Source organism: Tachypleus tridentatus, chromosome 12, assembly GCF_004210375.1.
Source record: "Tachypleus tridentatus isolate NWPU-2018 chromosome 12, ASM421037v1, whole genome shotgun sequence".
Lineage (NCBI taxonomy): Eukaryota > Metazoa > Arthropoda > Merostomata > Xiphosura > Limulidae > Tachypleus > Tachypleus tridentatus.
The window spans coordinates 119,749,631-119,776,598 of NC_134836.1; the positions used below are offsets into that span (position 1 = coordinate 119,749,631).

Consider the following 26,968-nt stretch of genomic DNA (forward strand, 5'->3'; position numbering starts at 1 on the left):
CACAGTACAATAACCACTACCACACTAACTGTTTCTCTCACAGTATAATAACCACTAGCAAACTAACCATTTCTCTCACAGTACAATAACCACTAGCACACTAACAGTTTCTCTCACAGTATAATAACCACTAGCAAACTAACCATTTCTCTCACAGTATAATAACCACTAGCACACTAACAGTTTCTCTCACAGTACAATAACCACTAGCACACTAACCGTTTCTCTCACAGTACAATAACCACTACCACACTAACCATTTCTCTCACAGTACAATAACCACTACCACACTAACCGTTTCTCTCACAGTACAATAACCACTAGCACACTAACCGTTTCTCTCACAGTACAATAACCACTAGCACACTAACCGTTTCTCTCACAGTACAATAACCACTAGCACACTAACCGTTTCTCTCACAGTACAATAACCACTAGCACACTAACCATTTCTCTCACAGTACAATAACCACTACCACACTAACAATTTCTCTCACAGTATAATAACCACTAGCAAACTAACCATTTCTCTCACAGTACAATAACCACTACCACACTAACAATTTCTCTCACAGTATAATAACCACTAGCAAACAAACCATTTCTCTCACAGTACAATAACCACTAGCAAACTAACCATTTCTCTCACAGTACAATAACCACTACCACACTAACAATTTCTCTCACAGTACAATAACCACTAGCAAACTAACCATTTCTCTCACAGTACAATAACCACTACCACACTAACAATTTCTCTCACAGTATAATAACCACTAGCAAACTAACCATTTCTCTCACAGTACAATAACCACTACCACACTAACAATTTCTCTCACAGTACAATAACCACTAGCAAACTAACCATTTCTCTCACAGTACAATAACCACTACCACACTAACAATTTCTCTCACAGTACAATAACCACTACCACACTAACAATTTCTCTCACAGTACAATCACCACTAGCACACTAACCATTTCTCTCACAGTACAATAACCACTAGCAAACTAACCATTTCTCTCACAGTACAATAACCACTATCACACTAACAATTTCTCTCACAGTACAATAACCACTACCACACTAACAATTTCTCTCACAGTACAATAACCACTAGCAAACTAACCATTTCTCTCACAGTACAATAACCACTACCACACTAACCATTTCTCTCACAGTACAATAACCACTAGCAAACTAACCATTTCTCTCACAGTATAATAACCACTAGCAAACTAACCATTTCTCTCACAGTACAATAACCACTAGCAAACTAACCATTTCTCTCACAGTATAATAACCACTAGCAAACTAACCATTTCTCTCACAGTACAATAACCACTAGCAAACTAACCATTTCTCTCACAGTACAATAACCACTAGCAAACTAACCATTTCTCTCACAGTACAATAACCACTAGCACACTAACCGTTTCTCTCACAGTACAATAACCACTACCAAACTAACAATTTCTCTCACAGTACAATAACCACTAGCACACTAACCATTTCTCTCACAGTACAATAACCACTAGCACACTAACCTTTTCTCTCACAGTATAATAACCACTAGCATACTAACCTTTTCTCTCACAGTACAATAACCACTAGCATACTAACCTTTTCTCTCACAGTACAATAACCACTAGCATACTAACCTTTTCTCTCACAGTATAATAACCACTAGCATACTAACCTTTTCTCTCACAGTATAATAACCACTAGCATACTAACCTTTTCTCTCACAGTACAATAACCACTAGCACACTAACCGTTTCTCTCACAGTACAATAACCACTAGCACACTAACCGTTTCTCTCACAGTATAATAACCACTAGCATACTAACCGTTTCTCTCACAGTATAATAACCACTAGCACACTAACCGTTTCTCTCACAGTATAATAACCACTAGCACACTAACCGTTTCTCTCACAGTATAATAACCACTAGCACACTAAACGTTTCTCTCACAGTATAATAACCACTAGCACACTAACCGTTTCTCTCACAGTATAATAACCACTAGCACACTAACCTTTCTCTCACAGTATAATAACCACTAGCACACTAACCGTTTCTCTCACAGTATAATAACCACTAGCACACTAACCGTTTCTCTCACAGTACAATAACCACTAGCACACTAACCGTTTCTCTCACAGTATAATAACCACTAGCACACTAACTGTTTCTCTCACAGTATAATAACCACTAGCACACTAACCGTTTCTCTCACAGTATAATAACCACTAGCACACTAACCGTTTCTCTCACAGTATAATAACCACTAGCACACTAACAGTTTCTCTCACAGTATAATAACCACTAGCACACTAACCATTTCTCTCACAGTACAATAACCACTAGCACACTAACAGTTTCTCTCACAGTATAATAACCACTAGCACACTAACCGTTTCTCTCACAGTACAATAACCACAAGCACACTAACTTTTTCTCTCACAGTATAATAACCACTAGCACACTAACCGTTTCTCTCACAGTATAATAACCACTAGCACACTAACCGTTTCTCTCACAGTATAATAACCACTAGCACACTAACCGTTTCTCTCACAGTATAATAACCACTAGCACACTAACCGTTTCTCTCACAGTATAATAACCACTAGCACACTAACCGGTTTCTCTCACAGTATAATAACCACTAGCACACTAACCGTTTCTCTCACAGTACAATAACCACAAGCACACTAACTTTTTCTCTCACAGTATAATAACCACTAGCACACTAACCGTTTCTCTCACAGTACAATAACCACTAGCACACTAACCGTTTCTCTCACAGTACAATAACCACTAGCACACTAACGGCTTTCTCTCACAGTATAATAACCACTAGCACACTAACCGCTTTTCTCACAGTATAATAACCACTAGCACACTAACCGGTTTCTCTCACAGTACAATAACCACTAGCACACTAACCGTTTCTCTCACAGTATAATAACCACTAGCACACTAACTTTTTCTCTCACAGTATAATAACCACTAGCACACTAACTTTTTCTCTCACAGTATAATAACCACTAGCACACTAACTGTTTCTCTCACAGTATAATAACCACTAGCACACTAACCGTTTCTCTCACAGTATAATAACCACTAGCACACTAACCGTTTCTCTCACAGTATAATAACCACTAGCACACTAACTTTTCTCTCACAGTATAATAACCACTAGCACACTAACCATTTCTCTCACAGTACAATAACCACTAGCACACTAACCGTTTCTCTCACAGTATAATAACCACTAGCACACTAACCGTTTCTCTCACAGTACAATAACCACAAGCACACTAAATTTTTCTCTCACAGTATAATAACCACTAGCACACTAACTTTTTCTCTCACAGTATAATAACCACTAGCACACTAACAATTTCTCTCATAGTATAATAACCACTAGCACACTAACCGTTTCTCCAGCGGTTCAGTTCTGCTTCAGCTCGTGAAAGTTGACTCTTCAACTTAGCATTCCTCTCTTTCTCTCTCTCATATCGACGTTTCCACTCTTCAGCTGTCAGTTCTTCATTCACAATCACATTATTCTTAATTGTTTTAGCTCTGAAAGAAACATGAAAAGGGGAAAAATATTTACTTAATAAAACTTATGTAGCAATATACCAAAATAGTCAGAAAAGCAATGAAAATATTATTAACAATTTCACTAGTCTAAGGTAAACTGAAAATTATGAGAGTTTTCTTTATTTCGTTGGTTTAGGGTAACACTACACAATGAATTACCTGTACTTTGTCCACTGTAAGGACCCAAACTTCGAATTGTACTGTTAAAACTTCACAAGTTACCACTGACTCACAAAGAGACATGAAGAGTCTTACCAATATGTTGAATGACTTCTTGTTACTAACATTTTAAGAATACAAACATAAAATGTAGGTTGATCTTCATTTATTACAACTTAAAATCAAATGTTTGAATATTATAATAACAAGTCTGCACTAAAGTAATGTAGCAATAAATTATCACTAAAATATTCAACAAGTTGGTCCATTTAAACTGACAGAACACCAAGACTGAAAACCCAACATCTGCACACTTCTGAATAAAGTCAATGAGGTACAGTGAGATTAAATCTTTAATTTCAGTTGGTAGATCATCAAATCCTTGCTTACAAAACTAGTAAAGCAATATTCTTGCAGGAACAAACTCTATGAGGAAAAATCAATGAATGAAAAGGTGGAATTTAAAAGGAACTAAGTTTTTTTGTTTGTTGAATTTCATACAACGCTACTCGAGGGTTATCTGTGCTAGCCGTCCCTAATTTAGCAGTGTGAGACTATAGGGAAGGCAGGTAGTCATCACCACCCACTGCCAACTGTTGGGCTATTCTTTTACCAACAAATAGTGGCATTGACCGTGACTTTATAACACCTCCATGGCTGATTACAAGTCAAGTGCCTTAACCACCTGGCCATGCTGGGCCAAATTTGAAAGGATTTTTTTGTTTGTTTGTGATAACTTTTCATGCTATCTTTTGAAGGTTATTTCTGATGTAGCTTTTAAATAAAACTGTAAAATGAATCTTGAACATTCAAAGATATATAATTACAACAATTAATTTCTTATCCCTTAAAAGTTAACTAACAAAATAACTGAACCATGGAGTTGGCAACAAGCCATACCTCAAGTCTAAACTACAATTAAAATAACTTAAGCATATTCTGTGAATTACTTACAATACAGAACTAACTTCAGTGTAAAGGATACTAAAGAATAAACTGACAGAGTTTACTTACAATACAGAACTAACTTCAGTGTAAAGGATACTAAAGAATAAACTGGCACATCTAAGTGATTATTCTTGAAACTTAGTTTGTCCAATATTACGATCAGATGCCCTTCATCAAACAGAAAAGACCACCACACAACATAAACTAGAAAGAGTTTTTCAACTAAACATGTTAATATATTCTTTACTGTCATTTGATATTTTTCTTCTCATGTCTTACAAAACAATAAACTTAATAACTTCATGTCTGCCAACATTATTGTTTACTTTTCATTATACTTATAAACCAAAATGCAGTGAAAATAAACAGGTATTAAACTCCTAATTCTTGTTTTCTGAGGAACACTTAGAAGCTATAATTATAATAATAAATATTATTTTATTTATTTATTTTAAAACATTACTTTCAAAATACCATCAATATTCTAAAATACATCACAAAGAGCAGTGAAAAGTAAATTTGTGAAATTTATTAATTAATACATGTGATCTGTATTCATCAATCATTCCTGTTTGTTATTCATTAAAACCAAAAAGGTTTGATCAATTTGAGATACACTAGAGACAACACCAACAGATCTTACATCAAAGATAATTTACTTAGAGTACTAACATCTGGTACAAACACAACAATTAGGCATTTCTTACCTCCTACCAAAATCCAGGGTTGACTTAGTCTCTGTTTCATTGTAAGATGCAGGAGAACAACAGATGATAATCGTGGTACTGGAGTTTCCTCCTAAACTCTCCTGAAGGATTCGGGTAAGTTTACTGTCACGATAGGGTATGTGGCTTTTCTGTGCATAAAACAAATTGCAAAACAATGAGAAAAAACATAATTACACTCATTTTACTAAACAGTTCTGGTATTCTTACAACATCAAACTATTCTGTTTTTCAGTCTTATTAAACACTTAAAAATTGTAAAAAAAAAAGGTTATATATTACAGAGTAGCTTTTATTTAAAATAATTAATTGCAAAACACAATAATAACAATAATCTCACGTAAAAATATTTTACACAGAATACAGCAGAGAAATGTAGTAATGTTTTAGAATGACAATTCTCTGCTGTATCCTGAGTAAAATGTTTTAACTTAAAAAACTGTTATATAAAAGTAGGATTAAGATGTCTCTTACATTTCCGTCAGCTAGGGCTGAAATAACATTGCCCAAAGCAGAGAGAGATTTATTGATGTTCTTGGCTTCGTCCAAGACCATGCCCTCGGCTCCAGTTTTACTCACCTGCATGGAAAGGTCTTTATTAGAGGAAATTTGATAAAAAACAAACAAACTACTTAATACTAACTAAAGATAAATGTACAGACAGTGACAATACAAGATATGTATTTATAAAGAAAAAATTATATACAGCTAAAACATACTGTCTATATTTAAAACAGACTTAATAATAGCTAGATCCACAGTATGTATATAGAAACAATGATTTAATATTGACTAAAGATATACTTGTTTACCTAGTAAACAGATTTAATACTGAATAAGACATTCTTGTTTACCTATTAAACAGATTTAATACTGAATAAGACATTCTTGTTTACCTAGTAAACAGATTTAATACTGAATAAGACATTCTTGTTTACCTATTAAACACTTAAATTTGACTGAAGATATACTTGTTTACATATAAAACAATTTAATATTGACTAAACATATACTTGTTTACGTATAAAACAATTTAATATTGACTAAAGATATACTTGTTTACATATAAAATTTAATATTGACTAGATATACTTGTTTACGTATAAAACAATTTAATATTGACTAGATATACTTGTTTACATATAAAACAATTTTATATTGACTAGATATACTTGTTTATGAATAAAACAATTTAATATTGACTAAAGATATACTTGTTTACATATAAAACAATTTAATATTGACTAAAGATATACTTGTTTACATATAAAACAATTTAATATTGACTAAACATATACTTGTTTACGTATAAAACAATTTAATATTGACTAAACATATACTTGTTTACGTATAACACAATTTAATATTGACTAAACATATACTTGTTTACGTATAAAACAATTTAATATTGACTAGATATACTTGTTTACGTATAAAACAATTTAATATTGACTAAACATACTTGTTTTCGTATAAAACAATTTAATATTGACTAAACATATACTTGTTTACGTATAAAACAATTTAATATTGACTAAAGATATACTTGTTTACATATAAAATTTAATATTGACTAGATATACTTGTTTACATATAAAACAATTTTATATTGACTAGATATACTTGTTTATGAATAAAACAATTTAATATTGACTAAAGATATACTTGTTTACATATAAAACAATTTAATATTGACTAAAGATATACTTGTTTACATATAAAACAATTTAATATTGACTAAACATATACTTGTTTACGTATAAAACAATTTAATATTGACTAAACATATACTTGTTTACGTATAACACAATTTAATATTGACTAAACATATACTTGTTTACTATAAAACAATTTAATATTGACTAAAGATATACTTGTTTACGTATAAAACAATTTAATATTGACTAAAGATATACTTGTTTACATATAAAAATTTAATATTGACTAGATATACTTGTTTACGTATAAAACAATTTAATATTGACTAGATATACTTGTTTATGTATAAAACAATTTAATATTGACTAGATATACTTGTTTACATATAAAAATTTAATATTGACTAGATATACTTGTTTACGTATAAAACAATTTAATATTGACTAGATATACTTGTTTACGTATAAAACAATTTAATATTGACTAAAGATATACTTGTTTACATATAAAAATTTAATATTGACTAGATATACTTGTTTACGTATAAAACAATTTAATATTGACTAAAGATATACTTGTTTACATATAAAACAATTTAATATTGACTAGATATACTTGTTTACGTATAAAACAATTTAATATTGACTAAAGATATACTTGTTTACATATAAAAAATTTAATATTGACTAGATATACTTGTTCACGTATAAAACAGATTTAATATTAACTAAAGAAATACTTCTTTACATATAAAACATAAAATGTGTTTATAAAGAACAAGGTAACTCTTTCTGCAGTAGAAAAGTTTCACTTGATTATTTCCTCCACATAATAACAAAACTAGTTAGTATTTACTTTTGGTTTAATAAAATCACGTTCAGTATTTTATTCAAAAGCATTACAAATACTTCAATATTATTTTATTTTTTTTTATATAGTGTTGATCAGAAAGTTCAATTTTATATATTTAGTCAGTTTCAACTTGACTAGTTTTCTTTAACATGTTTCTTTTGTCACTTTTGTTTACCAAATGCAGTAATCACCACTTCCAGCTATAAATCACAAAAACAGACAAGACATTGGATATCTTTTCTAATGCTAATCTAGCTTCAGGTTCTCTGGCTTGTCACGTTTTCAACAAACTGCTTTCACCACTTTATATTGATATAAAAAGTTTATGAACTGTTCTGTTCAACTGTATTTAAATTTGGTTTATGGCCATTTTCAAACCTGGACTTTTTTAGTGACAGTTCAAACACTATGTTGTGAAACCACAAAACAAAGGTGGAAACAAACTGCTGTGCTTATAAAACAACAGAATTACACAAACTAAACATGTCGTGAACTAAACAAACTAAATAATGTTGCAAAGTGATCAAATACTAATTCCAGCATATTTCTTAATTAAAATTACTTAAATAAACATAAAATTACTATTTTTACTTTAATTGTGAAACTGTATGTGCAGGTGGTGAACACATCATTTGAAGGATCGCTCAATCGAGTTGACACTGACTGAAGGTAAAATGAACACTTATAAAATTAATGTTGATAAAATGTCTCGAAAGAAAAACATTTAATAATAAAAAACTGTGTCTGTATACCTCACTATCTGAATAAAAATAATTTTTTTTTTAAGAATACAATAAAGTTAAAAAAGTTCTTTAGCAGTCCATTTTTCTAAACAAAAAAAAAGTGGTTAGTGTTAGTTTCTTACAGCTACAACCAGGTGTCCAGATCTCGGTATATACTTCACTTTTCACAAAAGATGGTCACTTACTTTTTCACTTCCAGCTAAATCCACCAAGTACAGTTTACCACTTAACTTCTTCTGGTTCTCCATGTGTTCCTGTTTGACATTTATAAGAAAGACGCTGTGACTCCGGGAGCTGTGCTCGTTCATATCTACCGTAACTATGAGATTGAAAGCCATACAATCAGTTTTACAACTGTTTTCTCCATCCTGGAAGACTCTTATTCATACAATACAACAGAATATGGTACCAAAGCCAACTATATTTAAGTGTTTGTTTTTCATTTTATGGAAACAGTTTTGAATAATTTATTTTTTCAACATATAAGATCATTTACAAGCATAACTACATGGAAAGGGGGGCTAGAAAAACTTCCTCAGGGGCTAATAACACTTCCATTGACCCTAATCATTTGTGTACCAGCAAGAAGAAAAAAAACATTATAATGTGTTATATTTTACAATGACTTTTAAGTTGATTTCTACACAATAAAACATATTTTAATAATGACTACACTATAAATGTGAATGGTTAAAACATACTTTTAAGTTGATTTCTACACAATAAAACATATTTTAATAATGACTACACTATAAATGTGAATGGTTAAAACATACTTTTAAGTTGATTTCTACACAATAAAACATATTTTAATAATGACTACAGTATAAATGTGAATGGTTAAAACATACTTTTAAGTTGATTTCTACACAATAAAACATATTTTAATAATGACTACAGTATAAATGTGAATGGTTAAAACATACTTTTAAGTTGATTTCTACACAATAAAACATATTTTAATAATGACTACACTATAAATGTGAATGGTTAAAGCATACTTTACTTTTTTCAAAGTAAACATTAAGCAGAATGACCTACTTGTCACAGCTATGTGTCTGTTTGATTTTCCTTCATCAATAACTTCCATTACTTCTTCAGGGCTAGTAACAAATCTCTCTGATGCACCCTATTGGCAAATAAAAACTTCATCCATAGTTCTGTTCATACTAATTCATGACAACGTTTAAATATTTGTATTGTTTATAAATTTTTGTTAACACACGAATATACTCTTAAAAATAAAATAAAAATAGAAATTACACCACCCTTAAAATACTTAATATACATTTAAAGAAACCATGCACAATATTATTTTTGAATAACCTTTTAAAAAATAATTTGTCATTTTATCCATTTTGAAATGCATTAAAATGTTTGTTTGTATTATGTTAAGCTATGCATTGAGCTATTTGTGCTCTGCCCACCACGAGTTTCTAGCACTGTAAGTCCACCAATGTGCCACTGTGGGGCATGTTAAAATGTTATCAAACCTTTATGATCTTGAAACAGCAACACCAAAACATGACTGAACCATACACAAGAAATGCTAAATAGGGAAACCAAAGCTACCACATCGACAGGAACAAAATTACATTTCACAACAAATTTCAAGGCACAGTTTTAATGTATGCATTAAAATAAACTAGAATACTTTTAAAAGGGCAAGAGAAATAAAATCTAATTCAGATTTATGTTTGTGTAGCAGACAATTAGGTTGTTTATTATGTGTAACATAACAAGCTAAAACATTGTGTAAAGTTACAGCGAAATATTAATACTCATGTTTTGAAACTTTCATGTTGTGATTTTGATCGCGTTAAACATTACAGGTTATTAAAAATAAAAGACAGGTTTAAAGTTCACCAGAAACTAAGGTGTATGTATTAAGAGCTCTATTTAAAACAGTAAATATTTTACTTCTATACTTTTAAGAAACAAAACACAGCCTCTCTCAGATCAAGGTTTGTAAACAGACACCTAATGGAACAACAGATTAAACTAGCTACCAATAATGTGATACAACAAAAACACTGATTGTTTCAAAGATCGCATATCATGTTCCTACGTGAAGAATGCTAATCACAACATGTTCATGCAAATAATCAATAAAGTGTGTGTTTGTTTACATTAGGGTGACCAGAAAAACCGGGATAGCCCAATGTACGTCCCTAATTTCAAACTGGTTATTAAACATGTGAAGTAATTTAAATTTATTGAACTGTTCCACAATATTTTCAAATAAAATAACATTGGTATTGTTTTAGAAATAATTTCAGGTAATTTTTTAGTGACAGACACAAAATAAATGAGCAAAAATAATGAAATTATGAACACAAATTTTTGTTCACTTTATCTACTTCAACTTAAAGTAAGCTACTTCAAACTTAGACTTATTTAAGAATCCATAGTATTATCAAACATACTAGTGTCATGTTTTAAAATTACTTTTGAACACACCTTTGTGAAGACTGAATGGAACATAGAAATTTTGTTTTTCTCACTAAATATTCATAAAAATTAGCACACAACTTTATAAAGTGTGTTTTGACAACAAATAACACCTCTCAACATTCACACCTGCACAGAACTGAGTTTCTCACCACACACAGAGCCTTCAAGAGTTTGGCAAAAGAAAAGTGTGTGTTATGACAACAAGCAAGCCAAGGTGACCAATTACATGTGTTATTTGATGTCTCTATCATAAAACCAGGGTGTCTTGTTTATCTCAAGAACTCTTCTCAGGATAAACTACCAAACAAAATGACAGTCTTAGTGAAAAAGAGACATCTGGTCACCCTAGTTTATAAAGTGCAAACACAAGTTAGTTAATGAATGCTTCTAAAGCAACATAAATATATATCTGTTATACACAAGAATATGTTCCAGAAACACAACTCGGCTTCTTTCAGTGTCTGTAACACTAACAACTTTCTTCCAACATTTATCAGTTTAAAATACAACCCAACTTTTCCCAATAATCATTTTCTATTGTCTGTAACAAATATCTAAACCTTTTAATAATGTATAATAATACGTCACAAGAAATGTGACCTTGTACGTTTGTAAAGTTTGACCAATAACTATTTACTCTAGTCTGTACCAACATCTAAACACTATTAAAAGGAACATTCACAACAATAAATCTTACCTTTACATAAGGAACTCGGTTTTTGTCTTCATGCACTGATAAGTTAGTTTTTGTTACTGAAAAACACAGGAAACAAATTAAGTTGTATTAATTGTATTTTTTACAAATTATACAATGGAATGCAGCTAAGCAATTCAATGTACAATATGTTGCTCTAATTGTATCTCTACATTGATACCCATTATTGGAGGACAACCTATATGTAATATTTTTCATCACCAAGTTTACAACTTCCACGTTTCCTTTAATTGTAACTACCAATCATTAATGGGTTATCACAAAATTTAGGGACTATGCTAAAATTACACAGTTGGAGACACTCGTCAGAATGTTAATAATTAATAGCAGTTTAAATTTTTATAAAGTTTTAGAAATGATGTAATATTGTTATACAGATTAATTAACCAAATAATTCACCACATACACAATGATCATTGTTAGGTACTTTTGTTGTTGTTCCTACAAATTACCATATTATTTACAAACTATCAAGTACTTACTCACTTTACTGTTAAGAGAAAGTCAAGTTTACACTAACCTGCTACTTTACAGAAATTAATTTGAAATTTCATGTCTCATTTATTGACATAATATTTAAACACCCAAACTGTTCCATATAAATGTAATTATATATAGAATAGCTTTGAACAACTTCACTCTACAAATACATGTATTATCACACATAGGCTGTACTCTACAAATACATGTATTATCACACATAGGCTGTAAAAAAGTAAGGACAATAAATTACAAAAACTGTAAACAATTTAATATTATACATATAGAAAATAACAAGAACATACAATACTACTGTCACAAACTGTGGAATATACAAGAAAAGCTAAGGTAACTAGGGTAAATAACCAATACATAATACGGTTTTATCACTACACTGTAATACTTATGGTAACAATTATAATAAGAAATGTTGTAACTAAACTGTATTAGTTACAGAAATAACCAATACATATGGTTTTATCACTACACTGTAATACTTATGGTAACAATTATAATAAGAAATGTTATAACTAAACTATATTAGTTACAGAAATAACCAATACATAATACAGTTTTATCACTACATTGTAATACTTATGGTAACAATTATAATAAGAAATGTTATAACTAAACTGTATTAGTTACAGAAATAATCAATACATAATATGGTTTTATCACTACACTGTAATACTTATGGTAACAATTATAATAAGAAATGTTGTAACTAAACTATATTAGTTACAGAAATAACCAATACATAATATGGTTTTATCACTACACTGTAGTACTTATGGTAACAATTATAATAAGAAATGTTATAACTAAACTGTATTAGTTACAGAAATAACCAATACATAATATGGTTTTATCACTACACTGTTGTACTTATGATAATAATTATAATAAGAAATGTTGTAACTAAACTGTATTAGTTACAGAAATAACCAATACATAATATGGTTTTATCACTACACTGTAGTACTTATGGTAACAATTATAATAAGAAATGTTGTAACTAAACTGTATTAGTTACAGAAACAATCAATACATAATACGGTTTTATCACTACACTGTAATACTTATGGTAACAATTATAATAAGAAATGTTGTAACTAAACTGTATTAGTTACAGAAATAACCAATACATAATACGGTTTTATGACTACACTGTTGTACTTATGGTAACAATTATAATAAGAAATGTTGTAACTAAACTGTATTAGTTACAGAAACAATCAATACATAATACGGTTTTATCACTACACTGTAATACTTATGGTAACAATTATAATAAGAAATGTTGTAACTAAACTGTATTAGTTACAGAAATAACCAATACATAATATGGTTTTATGACTACACTGTTGTACTTATGGTAACAATTATAATAAGAAATGTTGTAACTAAACTGTATTAGTTACAGAAACAATCAATACATAATACGGTTTTATCACTACACTGTAATACTTATGGTAACAATTATAATAAGAAATGTTGTAACTAAACTGTATTAGTTACAGAAATAACCAATACATAATACGGTTTTATGACTACACTGTTGTACTTATGGTAACAATTATAATAAGAAATGTTGTAACTAAACTGTATTAGTTACAGAAATAACCAATACATAATATGGTTTTATCACTACACTGTTGTACTTATGGTAACAATTATAATAAGAAATGTTGTAACTAAACTGTATTAGTTACAGAAATAACCAATACATAATATGGTTTTATCACTACACTGTAGTACTTATGGTAACAATTATAATAAGAAATGTTGTAACTAAACTGTATTAGTTACAGAAATAACCAATACATAATATGGTTTTATCACTACACTGTAGTACTTATGGTAACAATTATAATAAGAAATGTTATAACTACACTGCATTAGTTACAGAAATAACCAATACATAATACGGTTTTATCACTACACTGTAGTACTTATGGTAACAATTATAATAAGAAATGTTGTAACTAAACTGTATTAGTTACAAAAATAGACATAAAATAAAAACCTTACAACCCGAGCTCTTTTGAAAGGTGAACCTCTCATCCTCAGTTTGCTCCTGAAAAAGAAAATTCCACCTTTCGAAAATACTCGAGTTATAGAGGTTTGTATTGTGACTTATTAAACTTACATGTTTTTCCAACATCATGAAGTTACAGTTATTATAGTTGTGGAAATAATCAGAATATTTAAAGACTATCACATATTTTCCATATGTTTTAAACAAGTACATGTAAAGACCAGTACTCTTGACTTACCATCCAAAAGATCCCTTATCTTGTCCAGATAAATTTCAAAGTAAGATACCTGCACAAATAAACAGGATTAACCATTACACTCTAGAACAGGGAAATATAATCTACTGAACTGTATACTTCTATAATTTTACACATAATGATAAAATAATTTCTAAATGTTTTGGTTATGCTTACAACCAGCCAGCAACAGTTTATCAAATTTTATGGATTAAAAAAAAACTAGAAAATGTCATGTTGTAATTTTTTATCACAGTTCATTTTTCAAAGCTGTACCCCTATGCACATATTGGAAAAAAAATGAAAACATCTCTTCAAAATGGTTTAGTATAGTGTGGGACCTTTCATGAGCTGTTAAAACTTAACACTAAACGATAATGTAATGTTTCAACAAGAATGTTATACTTTATGTAATCTACTACATAGACTCAGAGCAGTATTGAAGTATGACTCACAGAGAATAATACCTTGTATGCAAGAGGCCAAGAAAATACAACTGATAGAATCACAAATGAGCCTGTAGCAACTGTTGTAGTATTGAGTGGATTGTTACCATTCTGAAAAATACTGCCAAAACATGAGCAACGGTGGCATCTTGTAGAACAACCTAGTATCCTAAGTAGTTACCGTGATGTCTCACAGGACATATTTAGTCTCCTAGTCAATTCTGGTAGTGACTGTGATGTTTCACAGGTTATATTTAGTCTTCTAGTCAATTCTTGTTGTTATAGTGACTATGATGTGTCACAGGATACATTTAGTCTTCTAGTCAATTCTGGTAGTGACTGTGGTGTTTCACAGGATAGATTTAGTCTCTTAGGCAATTCTGGTAGTGATTGTGGTGTTTCACATGATACATTTAGTCTCCTAGTCAATTCTTGTTGTTACAGTGACTATGATGTGTCACAGGATACATTTAGTCTCCTAGTCAATTCTGGTAGTAACTGTGGTGTTTCACAGGATACATTTAGTCTCCTAGTCAATTCTTGTTGTTATAGTGACTATGATGTGTCACAGGATACATTTAGTCTTCTATTGAATTCTGGTAGTGACTGTGGTGTTTCACAGGATACATTTAGTCTCCTAGTCAATTCTGGTAGTGACTGTGATGTTTCACAGGTTATATTTAGTCTTCTAGTCAATTCTTGTTGTTATAGTGACTATGATGTGTCACAGGATACATTTAGTCTTCTAGTCAATTCTGGTAGTGACTGTGGTGTTTCACAGGATACATTTAGTCTCCTAGTCAATTATTGTTGTTATAGTGACTATGATGTGTCACAGGATACATTTAGTCTTCTATTGAATTCTGGTAGTGACTGTGGTGTTTCACAGGATACATTTAGTCTCCTAGTCAATTCTGGTAGTGACTGTGATGTTTCACAGGTTATATTTAGTCTTCTAGTCAATTCTTGTTGTTATAGTGACTATGATGTGTCACAGGATACATTTAGTCTTCTAGTCAATTCTGGTAGTGACTGTGGTGTTTCACAGGATAGATTTAGTCTCTTAGGCAATTCTGGTAGTGATTGTGGTGTTTCACATGATACATTTAGTCTCCTAGTCAATTCTTGTTGTTACAGTGACTATGATGTGTCACAGGATACATTTAGTCTCCTAGTCAATTCTGGTAGTAACTGTGGTGTTTCACAGGATACATTTAGTCTCCTAGTCAATTCTTGTTGTAATAGTGACTATGATGTTTCACAGGATACATTTAGTCTTCTAGTCAATTCTGGTAGTGACTGTGGTGTTTCACAGGATACATTTAGTCTCCTAGTCAATTCTGGTAGTGACTGTGATGTTTCACAGGTTATATTTAGTCTCCTAGTCAATTCTTGTTGTAATAGTGACTATGATGTTTCACAGGATACACTTAGTCTTCTAGTCAATTCTGGTAGTGACTGTGGTGTGTCACAGGATACATTTAATCTCCTAGTCAATTCTGGTAGTGACTGTGATGTTTCACAGGTTATATTTAGTCTCCTAGTCAATTCTTGTTGTTATAGTGACTGTGATGTGTCACAGGATACATTTAGTCTTCTAGTGAATTCTGGTAGTGACTGTGGTGTTTCACAGGATACATTTAGTCTCCTAGTCAATTCTGGTAGTGACTGTGATGTTTCACAGGTTATATTTAGTCTCCTAGTCAATTCCTGTTGTTATAGTGACTATGATGTGTCACAGGATACATTTAGTCTTCTAGTCAATTCTGGTAGTGACTGTGGTGTTTCACAGGATAGATTTAGTCTCTTAGGCAATTCTGGTAGTGATTGTGGTGTTTCACATGATACATTTAGTCTCCTAGTCAATTCTTGTTGTTACAGTGACTATGATGTGTCACAGGATACATTTAGTCTCCTAGTCAATTCTGGTAGTAACTGTGGTGTTTCGCAGGATACATTTAGTCTCCTAGGCAATTCTGGTAGTGACTATGGTGTTTCACATGATACATTTAGTCTCCTAGTCAATTCTTGTTGTAATAGTGACTATGATGTTTCACAGGATACATTTAGTCTTCTAGTCAATTCTGGTAGTGACTGTGGTGTTTCACAGGATACATTTAGTCTCCTAGTCAATTCTGGTAGTGACTATGATGTTTCACAGGATACACTTAGTCTTCTAGTCAATTCTGGTAGTGACTGTGATGTTTCACAGGTTATATTTAGTCTCCTAGTCAATTCTTGTTGTTATAGTGACTGTGATATGTCACAGGATACATTTAGTCTCATAGTCAATTCTTGTTGTTACAGTGACTATGATGTGTCACAGGATACATTTAGTCTCCTAGTCAATTCTGGTAGTAACTGTGGTGTTTCACAGGATACATTTAGTCTCCTAGGCAATTCTGGTAGTGACTATGGTGTTTCACATGATACATTTAGTCTCCTAGTCAATTCTTGTTGTAATATTGACTATGATGTTTCACAGGATACATTTAGTCTTCTAGTCAATTCTGGTAGTGACTGTGGTGTTTCACAGGATACATTTAGTCTCCTAGTCAATTCTGGTAGTGACTGTGATGTTTCACAGGTTATATTTAGTCTCCTAGTCAATTCTTGTTGTAATAGTGACTATGATGTTTCACAGGATACACTTAGTCTTCTAGTCAATTCTGGTAGTGACTGTGGTGTTTCACAGGATACATTTAGTCTCCTAGTCAATTCTGGTAGTGACTGTGATGTTTCACAGGTTATATTTAGTCTCCTAGTCAATTCTTGTTGTAATAGTGACTATGATGTTTCACAGGATACACTTAGTCTTCTAGTCAATTCTGGTAGTGACTGTGGTGTGTCACAGGTTATATTTAGTCTCCTAGTCAATTCTTGTTGTTATAGTGACTATGATGTTTCACAGGATACATTTAGTCTCCTACATCATTCTTGTTCTTGTAACAACTGTAATCTCTAAGGTTGCCTTTGTTATGAGTATCTTGTAATGGTCTTTCACCTTAATGACTGAAAAAATAACATGTTCATCTGATGGTGGAAAAGAAAGAACATTTAATGTTCACTCATTTGATGTCTTTTTTTTCTCCATGTGTCACCAGTTGATGGTAATGACTCAACTGTAATGTTTTTAAATCTTAATTTTATATAAACAAAAACATAATACAGAAAGGTCAACACTTTTGTATACAGTACATGATAAGACAAAAAAGTTCGGAGCTCAGGTCACAGCCTTTTTCCAACACTGGCTGATGACACCCAATATTGAATTTTCAGCACATTTCACTAGCTGTTGTCTTTCTGTTTCTTTCCATGATATAATTTAGTATGTAAATTTTGGTAACTGTTGTCTTCCTGTTTCTTTCAACAATGTAATTCAATGTGCAGCTATTTCAGTCAATCACAACATGAATGTCTATACTATATTAAAACTGACTGTCATTATAAGGCTATATGTGATTGGTGCGTTCACTGAGCAAAACGAAGGATGATATTCAAAGAAACAGAACTTTTTATATTCTGTTCAACCCATAAAATATAACTGGCCTTATCATCTACATGGGGGTTTTGTTTCATAATTCTCTAAATGTTGAAATACTAACCCCATAAACATTGGTCATGCACTGGTGAATAAGTGGACAAAGAATACATATATTATACAAACAAATTAATAAAAAGTTACCATATTACTGAAGAAAATATTCTACTTTTATTGTTAAGCATACTTTCTAGTTTGAGTAACAAGAGGGCCAGGAAAATCCTAGTTTACAAGATGATTTTGTGAGCTAATGTTAAAACTCCCATCCATATCGGGTAAAAAAAAACACTGGATAATAAAAACGCTACAAATACTTTCCAAGATAAAACAGCCGGTCATTCTTTTGTTCTTATTTCATATGTTTACTCTGATCAACATTATGTCAATCATAATAAGAGTTGGTTTATAACACATGATCTACTAATTATATACAAAGCACAGTAAGAACCGAATTGACAAACATTCTTTATCTGGACACATTACAGTAAATGTATTATGACTTGTTATTATACAGAAGATAAATGGACACAACCAGAGTTAACACTACCTTAATATGAAACTCTACATTTTCATCCATCGAGTAGATATAATTAAATATATCATTAACAATACGTGGAATTATCCCCTGCCGGATTGAGTCATCCAACACACCCTGTAAAGTCAAAAAGGTTATTAGATTTATACATATGAAAACTCAAATAGTATCATTAAATGTATATATATATTAAGCTCACAGTTTAAAACACTCTTTAACCAAGAATTTATATGACCTCAAATACCAACTTCATCTCATATAATTTTCATGAACAAGCTAAAACTGAAATATTTTTTGTGCCTAAAGTAAATACATTCTAGATGAAATATACTGAAATGAATTTTATCCATCATTTCTCCAGTAAGGTCAAAAGTAAGGTGAGAAAGTTTATGATCAATATTTTCTTTTTAATAATTTTCTACATAAACCAACATTAATTAATTTTAAAAACTTCTCAACTGGTTTCATTCAATTAATTCTGACAATTTTTTATAATAATATGATTATGTGAACATTTCTGTAAGATATTAAATTAGATATTAATGAACATTTGAAAAAGAAATTCATTATTCACTAACTCTAAGAATTTATATAGATATAGGACGTGAAGTTATTTTGTTTTAAGTATATTATATAATATTAGTATCTATTCAAAACATGTAGGATCCAAAACATATCCCACTAGTAAACTAACATACCACCAGGTGGATTTATTGAGAACGTTAAGGTTTTATATTTTTTGTTATTTTCTGTACATTACAGAAAATAATTACATTTTGAGATGCATCATTACCGAAAACTTTAAAATTTAATTTTAAATAGTGCTACTTTGTGTGAAAATTTGGTGCAGATGTAACATTCTATGCACTCAATCTTAATTTCAACTTTCTGTAAATGAACCAAATTTCACACCCAAATAATCAGGGTACATAATTTTTATTGAACTACAAGTTGTGTGAATGAACCATATTTCACACCAAAATAATTAGGGTAAATAATTTTTATTGAACTACAAGTTGTGAATGAACCATATTTCACACCAAAATAATTAGAGTAGATAATTTTTATTGAACTACAAGTTGTGAATGAACCATATTTCACACACAAATAGTTAGGGTACATAATTTTTATTGAACTACAAGTTGTGAATGAACCATATTTCACACCCAAATAATCAGGGTACATAATTTTTATTGAACTACAAGTTGTGAATGAACCATATTTCACACACAAATAGTTAGGGTAAATAATTTTTATTGAACTACAAGTTGTGAATGAACCATATTTCACACCCAAATAATCAGGGTAAATAATTTTTATTGAACTACAAGTTGTGAATGAACCATACTTCACACACAAATAGTTAGGGTAAATAATTTTTATTGAACTACATGTTGTGAATGAACCATATTTCACACCCAAATAATCAGGGTAAATAATTTTTATTGAACTACAAGTTGTGAATGAACCATATTTCACACCAAAATAATTAGAGTAGATAATTTTTATTGAACTACAAGTTGTGTGAATGAACCATATTTCACACCCAAATAATTGGAGAAGATAATTTTTATTGAACTACAAGTTGTGAATGAACCATATTTCACACCCAAATAATCAGGGTAAATAATTTTTATTGAACTACAAGTTGTGAATGAACCATATTTCACACCCAAATAATCAGGGTACATAATTTTTATTGAACTACAAGTTGTGAATGAACCATATTTCACACCAAAATAATTAGAGTAGATAATTTTTATTGAACTGCAAGTTGTGAATGAACCATATTTCACACCCAAATAATTAGAGAAGATAATTTTTATTGAACTACAAGTTGTGAATGAACCATATTTCACACCAAAATAATTAGAGTAGATAATTTTTATTGAACTACAAGTTGTGAATGAACCATATTTCACACACAAATAGTTAGGGTACATAATTTTTATTGAACTACAAGTTGTGAATGAACCATATTTCACACCCAAATAATCAGGGTACATAATTTTTATTGAACTACAAGTTGTGAATGAACCATATTTCACACCCAAATAATCAGGGTACATAATTTTTATTGAACTACAAGTTGTGAATGAACCATATTTCACACACAAATAGTTAGGGTAAATAATTTTTATTGAACTACAAGTTGTGAATGAACCATACTTCACACACAAATAGTTAGGGTAAATAATTTTTATTGAACTACATGTTGTGAATGAACCATATTTCACACCCAAATAATCAGGGTAAATAATTTTTATTGAACTACAAGTTGTGAATGAACCATATTTCACACCCAAATAATCAGGGTAAATAATTTTTATTGAACTACAAGTTGTGAATGAACCATATTTCACACCAAAATAATTAGAGTAGATAATTTTTATTGAACTACAAGTTGTGTGAATGAACCATATTTCACACCAAAATAATTGGAGAAGATAATTTTTATTGAACTACAAGTTGTGAATGAACCATATTTCACACCCAAATAATCAGGGTAAATAATTTTTATTGAACTACAAGTTGTGAATGAACCATATTTCACACCCAAATAATCAGGGTAAATAATCTTTATTGAACTACAAGTTGTGAATGAACCATATTTCACACCAAAATAATTAGAGTAGATAATTTTTATTGAACTGCAAGTTGTGAATGAACCATATTTCACACCCAAGTAATCAGGGTACATAATTTTTATTGAACTACAAGTTGTGAATGAACCATATTTCACACCAAAATAATTAGAGTAGATAATTTTTATTGAACTGCAAGTTGTGAATGAACCATATTTCACACCCAAATAATCAGGGTAAATAATCTTTATTGAACTACAAGTTGTGAATGAACCATATTTCACACACAAATAGTTAGGGTAAATAATTTTTATTGAACTACAGGTTGTGAATGAACCATATTTCACACCAAAATAATTAGAGTAGATAATTTTTATTGAACTACAATTTGTGTGAATAGACAAATAATTAAGGTAGATTTTTTTATTATTGAACTACAGTTAGTATATGACCTGAACTATTCTCTTTTGTTAAAACAATTTCAATAAATTATCTTGCACTTCTGAGACTGCATCTCTGAGCCTATTCTGTGTTAATATCAATTGTTTTTACAAAAATAAACCGAACTATTTTACATTGTGCACTTTATGATATAATGTAACGTCTTCCAATCTCAGTACATCTTATATATACATAAGCATGGACAAGAAATTTTACCAAGCTAGTATTTACAAGCTATTAAATGTTAACTTACTTCCATCGTGTGTGTTTTTCCACTAGATGTCTGGCCATAGGCAAATATTGTTCCATTGTAGCCCATGAGGACATCTGTAGTACAGTTAAAATAGCAGCAGAATTATTTATTTATTAACAAGAAAATTTATAATATACCCGATTAACAATGATCAAAATATATACTGACAAACTGAAGTTTAGGTATCAAGTTTGAACATTTTTAAAACAACAATCTGAAGTCCTGTCTCATTCAAATTTAACACTGTATATGGGAGAATAACACACATTCTAGAGAAATAATGCTGTATATGGGAGAATAACACACATTCTAAAGAAATACTTAATGTTGTATATGGGAGAATAAAACACATTCTAGAGAAATACATAATGTTGTATATGGGAGAATAACACACATTCTAGAGAAATACTTAATGTTGTATATGGGAGAATAACACACATTCTAAAGAAATACTTAATGTTGTATATGGGAGAATAAAACACATTCTAGAGAAATACATAATGTTGTATATGGGAGAATAACACACATTCTAGAGAAATACTTAATGTTGTATATGGGAGAATAACACACATTCTAGAGAAATACATAATGTTGTATATGGGAGAATAACACACATTCTAGAGAAATAATTAATGCTGTATATGGGAGAATAACACACATTCTAAAGAAATACTTAATGTTGTATATGGGAGAATAAAACACATTCTAGAGAAATACTTAATGCTGTATATGGGAGAATAAAACACATTCTAGAGAAATACTTAATGCTGTATATGGGAAAATAACACACATTCTAGAGAAATACTTAACACTGTATATGGGAGAATAACACACATTCTAGAGAAATACTTAACACTGTATATGGGAGAATAACACACATTCTAGAGAAATACTTAACACTGTATATGGGAGAATAACACACATTCTAAAGAAATACTTAATGTTGTATATGGGAGAATAAAACACATTCTAGAGAAATACTTAATGCTGTATATGGGAGAATAAAACACATTCTAGAGAAATACTTAATGCTGTATATGGGAGAATAAAACACATTCTAGAGAAATACTTAATGTTGTATATGGGAGAATAAAACACATTCTAGAGAAATACTTAACACTGTATATGGGAGAATAACACACATTCTAGAGAAATACTTAACACTGTATATGGGAGAATAACACACATTCTAGAGAAATACTTAACACTGTATATGGGAGAATAACACACATTCTAGAGAAATACTTAACACTGTATATGGGAGAATAACACACATTCTAGAGAAATACTTAACACTGTATATGGGAGAATAACACACATTCTAGAGAAATACTTAATGCTGTATATGGGAGAATAACACATTCTAGAGAAATATTTAATGCTGTATATGGGAGAATAACACATTCTAGAGAAATACTTAATGTTGTATATGGGAGAATAAAACACATTCTAGAGAAATACATAATGTTGTATATGGGAGAATAACACACATTCTAGAGAAATAATTAATGCTGTATATGGGAGAATAACACACATTCTAGAGAAATACTTAACACTGTATATGGGAGAATAACACACATTCTAGAGAAATACTTAACACTGTATATGGGAGAATAACACACATTCTAGAGAAATACTTAACACTGTATATGGGAGAATAACACACATTCTAGAGAAATACTTAACACTGTATATGGGAGAATAACACACATTCTAGAGAAATATTTAATGCTGTATATGGGAGAATAACACATTCTAAAGAAATACTTAATGTTGTATATGGGAGAATAAAACATTCTAGAGAAATACATAATGCTGTATATGGGAGAATAACACACATTCTAGAGAAATAATTAATGCTGTATATGGGAGAATAACACACATTCTAGAGAAATACTTAATGCTGTATATGGGAGAATAACACACATTCTAGAGAAATACTTAATGTTGTATATGGGAAAATAACACATTCTAAAGAAATACTTAATGTTGTATATGGGAGAATAACACACATTCTAAAGAAATACTTAATGCTGTATATGGGAGAATAACACACATTCTAAAGAAATACTTAATGCTGTATATGGGAGAATAACACACATTCTAAAGAAATACTTAATGCTGTATATGGGAGAATAACACATTCTAGAGAAATACTTAATGTTGTATATGGGAGAATAAAACACATTCTAAAGAAATACTTAATGCTGTATATGGGAGAATAACACACATTCTAAAGAAATACTTAATGCTGTATATGGGAGAATAACACATTCTAGAGAAATATTTAATGCTGTATATGGGAGAATAACACACATTCTAGAGAAATACTTAATGCTGTATATGGGAGAATAACACACATTCTAAAGAAATACTTAATGCTGTATATGGGAGAATAACACATTCTAGAGAAATATTTAATGCTGTATATGGGAGAATAACACACATTCTAGAGAAATACTTAATGCTGTATATGGGAGAATAACACACATTCTAAAGAAATACTTAATGCTGTATATGGGAGAATAACACATTCAAGAGAAATACTTAATGCTGTATATGGGAGAATAACACACATTCTAAAGAAATACTTAATGCTGTATATGGGAGAATAACACACATTCTAAAGAAATACTTAATGCTGTATATGGGAGAATAACACATTCAAGAGAAATACTTAATGCTGTATATGGGAGAATAACACACATTCTAAAGAAATACTTAATGCTGTATATGGGAGAATAACACACATTCTAAAGAAATACTTAATGCTGTATATGGGAAAATAACACATTCTAGAGAAATATTTATTCCTGACAAATGACATATTTCAAACCTTCTGGTCTTCAAATAAAGAACAAAGACAAACTTATTTTATAAAAACAATTTAACGTTTTATTTAAACAAAAGAATTAAAATCAGTTCCTGAGTCAACATATAAAAGTTACAGAAACTGAAAAAAAAAAAAAATTTTATTGTCCGATTTCAGCAGAATAGTATGATGGGTAGGTTTGCCTTCTCGTTTTGTGTTGTGTTTTTGTAACACTAAATCCACATAAAATATTACAGGAGAGGAAAAACGAATGTTTTGAGTAGAGTAAATCACGTTTACGTAAACCCTAATATTAATTACGGTTTAATTTATTGTTTCCCACCAGAGGTACATTTTAACTATGACGTCATACCGAGATATTATCATCACCCACTCATAATATTTATCTAGTCAGCTGGGCGGTCGCGTCTTGGATGAATCAATACATACGTCACCACCGCTGGCGCCAACACTGTCTGGGGTAGAACGTACAGTGGAAGACGCGCTACTAAAGGGTATCACACAACTTCCCTGCATTGCAGTCTTGACAAAGCAACGAATACGTGGAAAATTCCCTACCTCAAGTCACCCGATTCCAAATACACGATACATATATGTATACGTGTGTGTGTGCGTCTAAAAATACTGTAGATAAAAGTTACTCAAACCCTTCTAATACACGTGTTTCCCATTTTACAAGGAGTTTGTAGTTGATGCATTATATCAGCGGTACTGAAACGTATTATATTTCGTTATTACATTTACCACAAATCACGCGCTTCAGTATTTCCTTATATATTTACGTTGTTTTAACTAACACGTAAGCTTATTAAATACAGACACACCAGACGATTGTAAATTTGAAATTATTTATGTACTGTGACCAACAATATGTTTTAATAAAATTTTGTCCGTAATCAGTGTATACGTGAATAGAACTGTGTTCCGCGAAACGGTTTGTCAGTGTATACGTGAATAGAACTGTGTTCCGCGAAACGATTTGTCAGTGTATACGTGAATAGAACTGTGTTCCGCGAAACGGTTTGTCAGTGTATACGTGAATAGAACTGTGTTCCGCGAAACGGTTATGTCAGTATATACGTGAGTAGAACTGTGTTTAGTTATTCAACTCTCAAATCAGACTTTTCATACGTTTCGCTAACGCTAGTAGGAGGGGGGGGGGGGTGAGGTATTATTTCATGCTGGGTAACTCTACGTTTCTGCCAGTGAAGCTACGTTTCCGACGTATAATACAAAGTGAACTCTAGAAGTAATAGTAGGTTCTATCGGTTCTATTTCTGTTGAACTTGTCCTTGCGACTAGTATGTTACTAAATTAGTTAGTTGGTCCTATCGACCTGTTTCTGCTAAGGTTGTTTTTCCGACTTGTATGTTATTAATAACTCAAGCAGTTTGGTACATTCTTTGTTTCTAGTTAAGGGAAGTTTTTCATCTGTGCTGTGCCACAAGCAGGTATCGAATCCCGAGTTTTAACCTCACAATCCCACAGGCTTACCGCTGGGGGCAGCACTTCAAGATTAGAAAGTAACTCTCGAAAGGATATTCAGACGCAAAGCGTCTTCTCAATATAAAAAAATAGTTGTTTTTGTTTTATTATATCTACACGTCATGAAATAAACTATTTAATAATCGGCCTGCTAGTTTTGAAAATGAACAATTAATTTTAAACGAAACTCATATTTCTAGGTTTTCAAAATAGTAATTTAT

The 26,968-nt window shown here is 30.8% G+C and overlaps 1 protein-coding gene across 1 annotated transcript in view; it reads right to left on the bottom strand.

Annotated features, from left to right (window-relative positions):
• The window catches only part of LOC143234511 (kinesin heavy chain-like), a 367,254-nt gene that overhangs the window by 28,413 nt on the left and 311,873 nt on the right, over positions 1 to 26,968 (bottom strand). The window contains exons 3-11 of the mRNA XM_076471920.1: positions 22,430 to 22,503; positions 19,163 to 19,267; positions 14,632 to 14,680; positions 11,858 to 11,913; positions 9,748 to 9,835; positions 8,892 to 9,016; positions 5,927 to 6,031; positions 5,435 to 5,583; positions 3,451 to 3,599 (exon numbers count right to left, since the gene is read on the bottom strand). Of these exons, the coding sequence (XP_076328035.1) occupies positions 3,451 to 3,599; positions 5,435 to 5,583; positions 5,927 to 6,031; positions 8,892 to 9,016; positions 9,748 to 9,835; positions 11,858 to 11,913; positions 14,632 to 14,680; positions 19,163 to 19,267; positions 22,430 to 22,503 (900 nt within the window). The remainder of the gene's footprint in view (positions 1 to 3,450; positions 3,600 to 5,434; positions 5,584 to 5,926; positions 6,032 to 8,891; positions 9,017 to 9,747; positions 9,836 to 11,857; positions 11,914 to 14,631; positions 14,681 to 19,162; positions 19,268 to 22,429; positions 22,504 to 26,968) is intronic.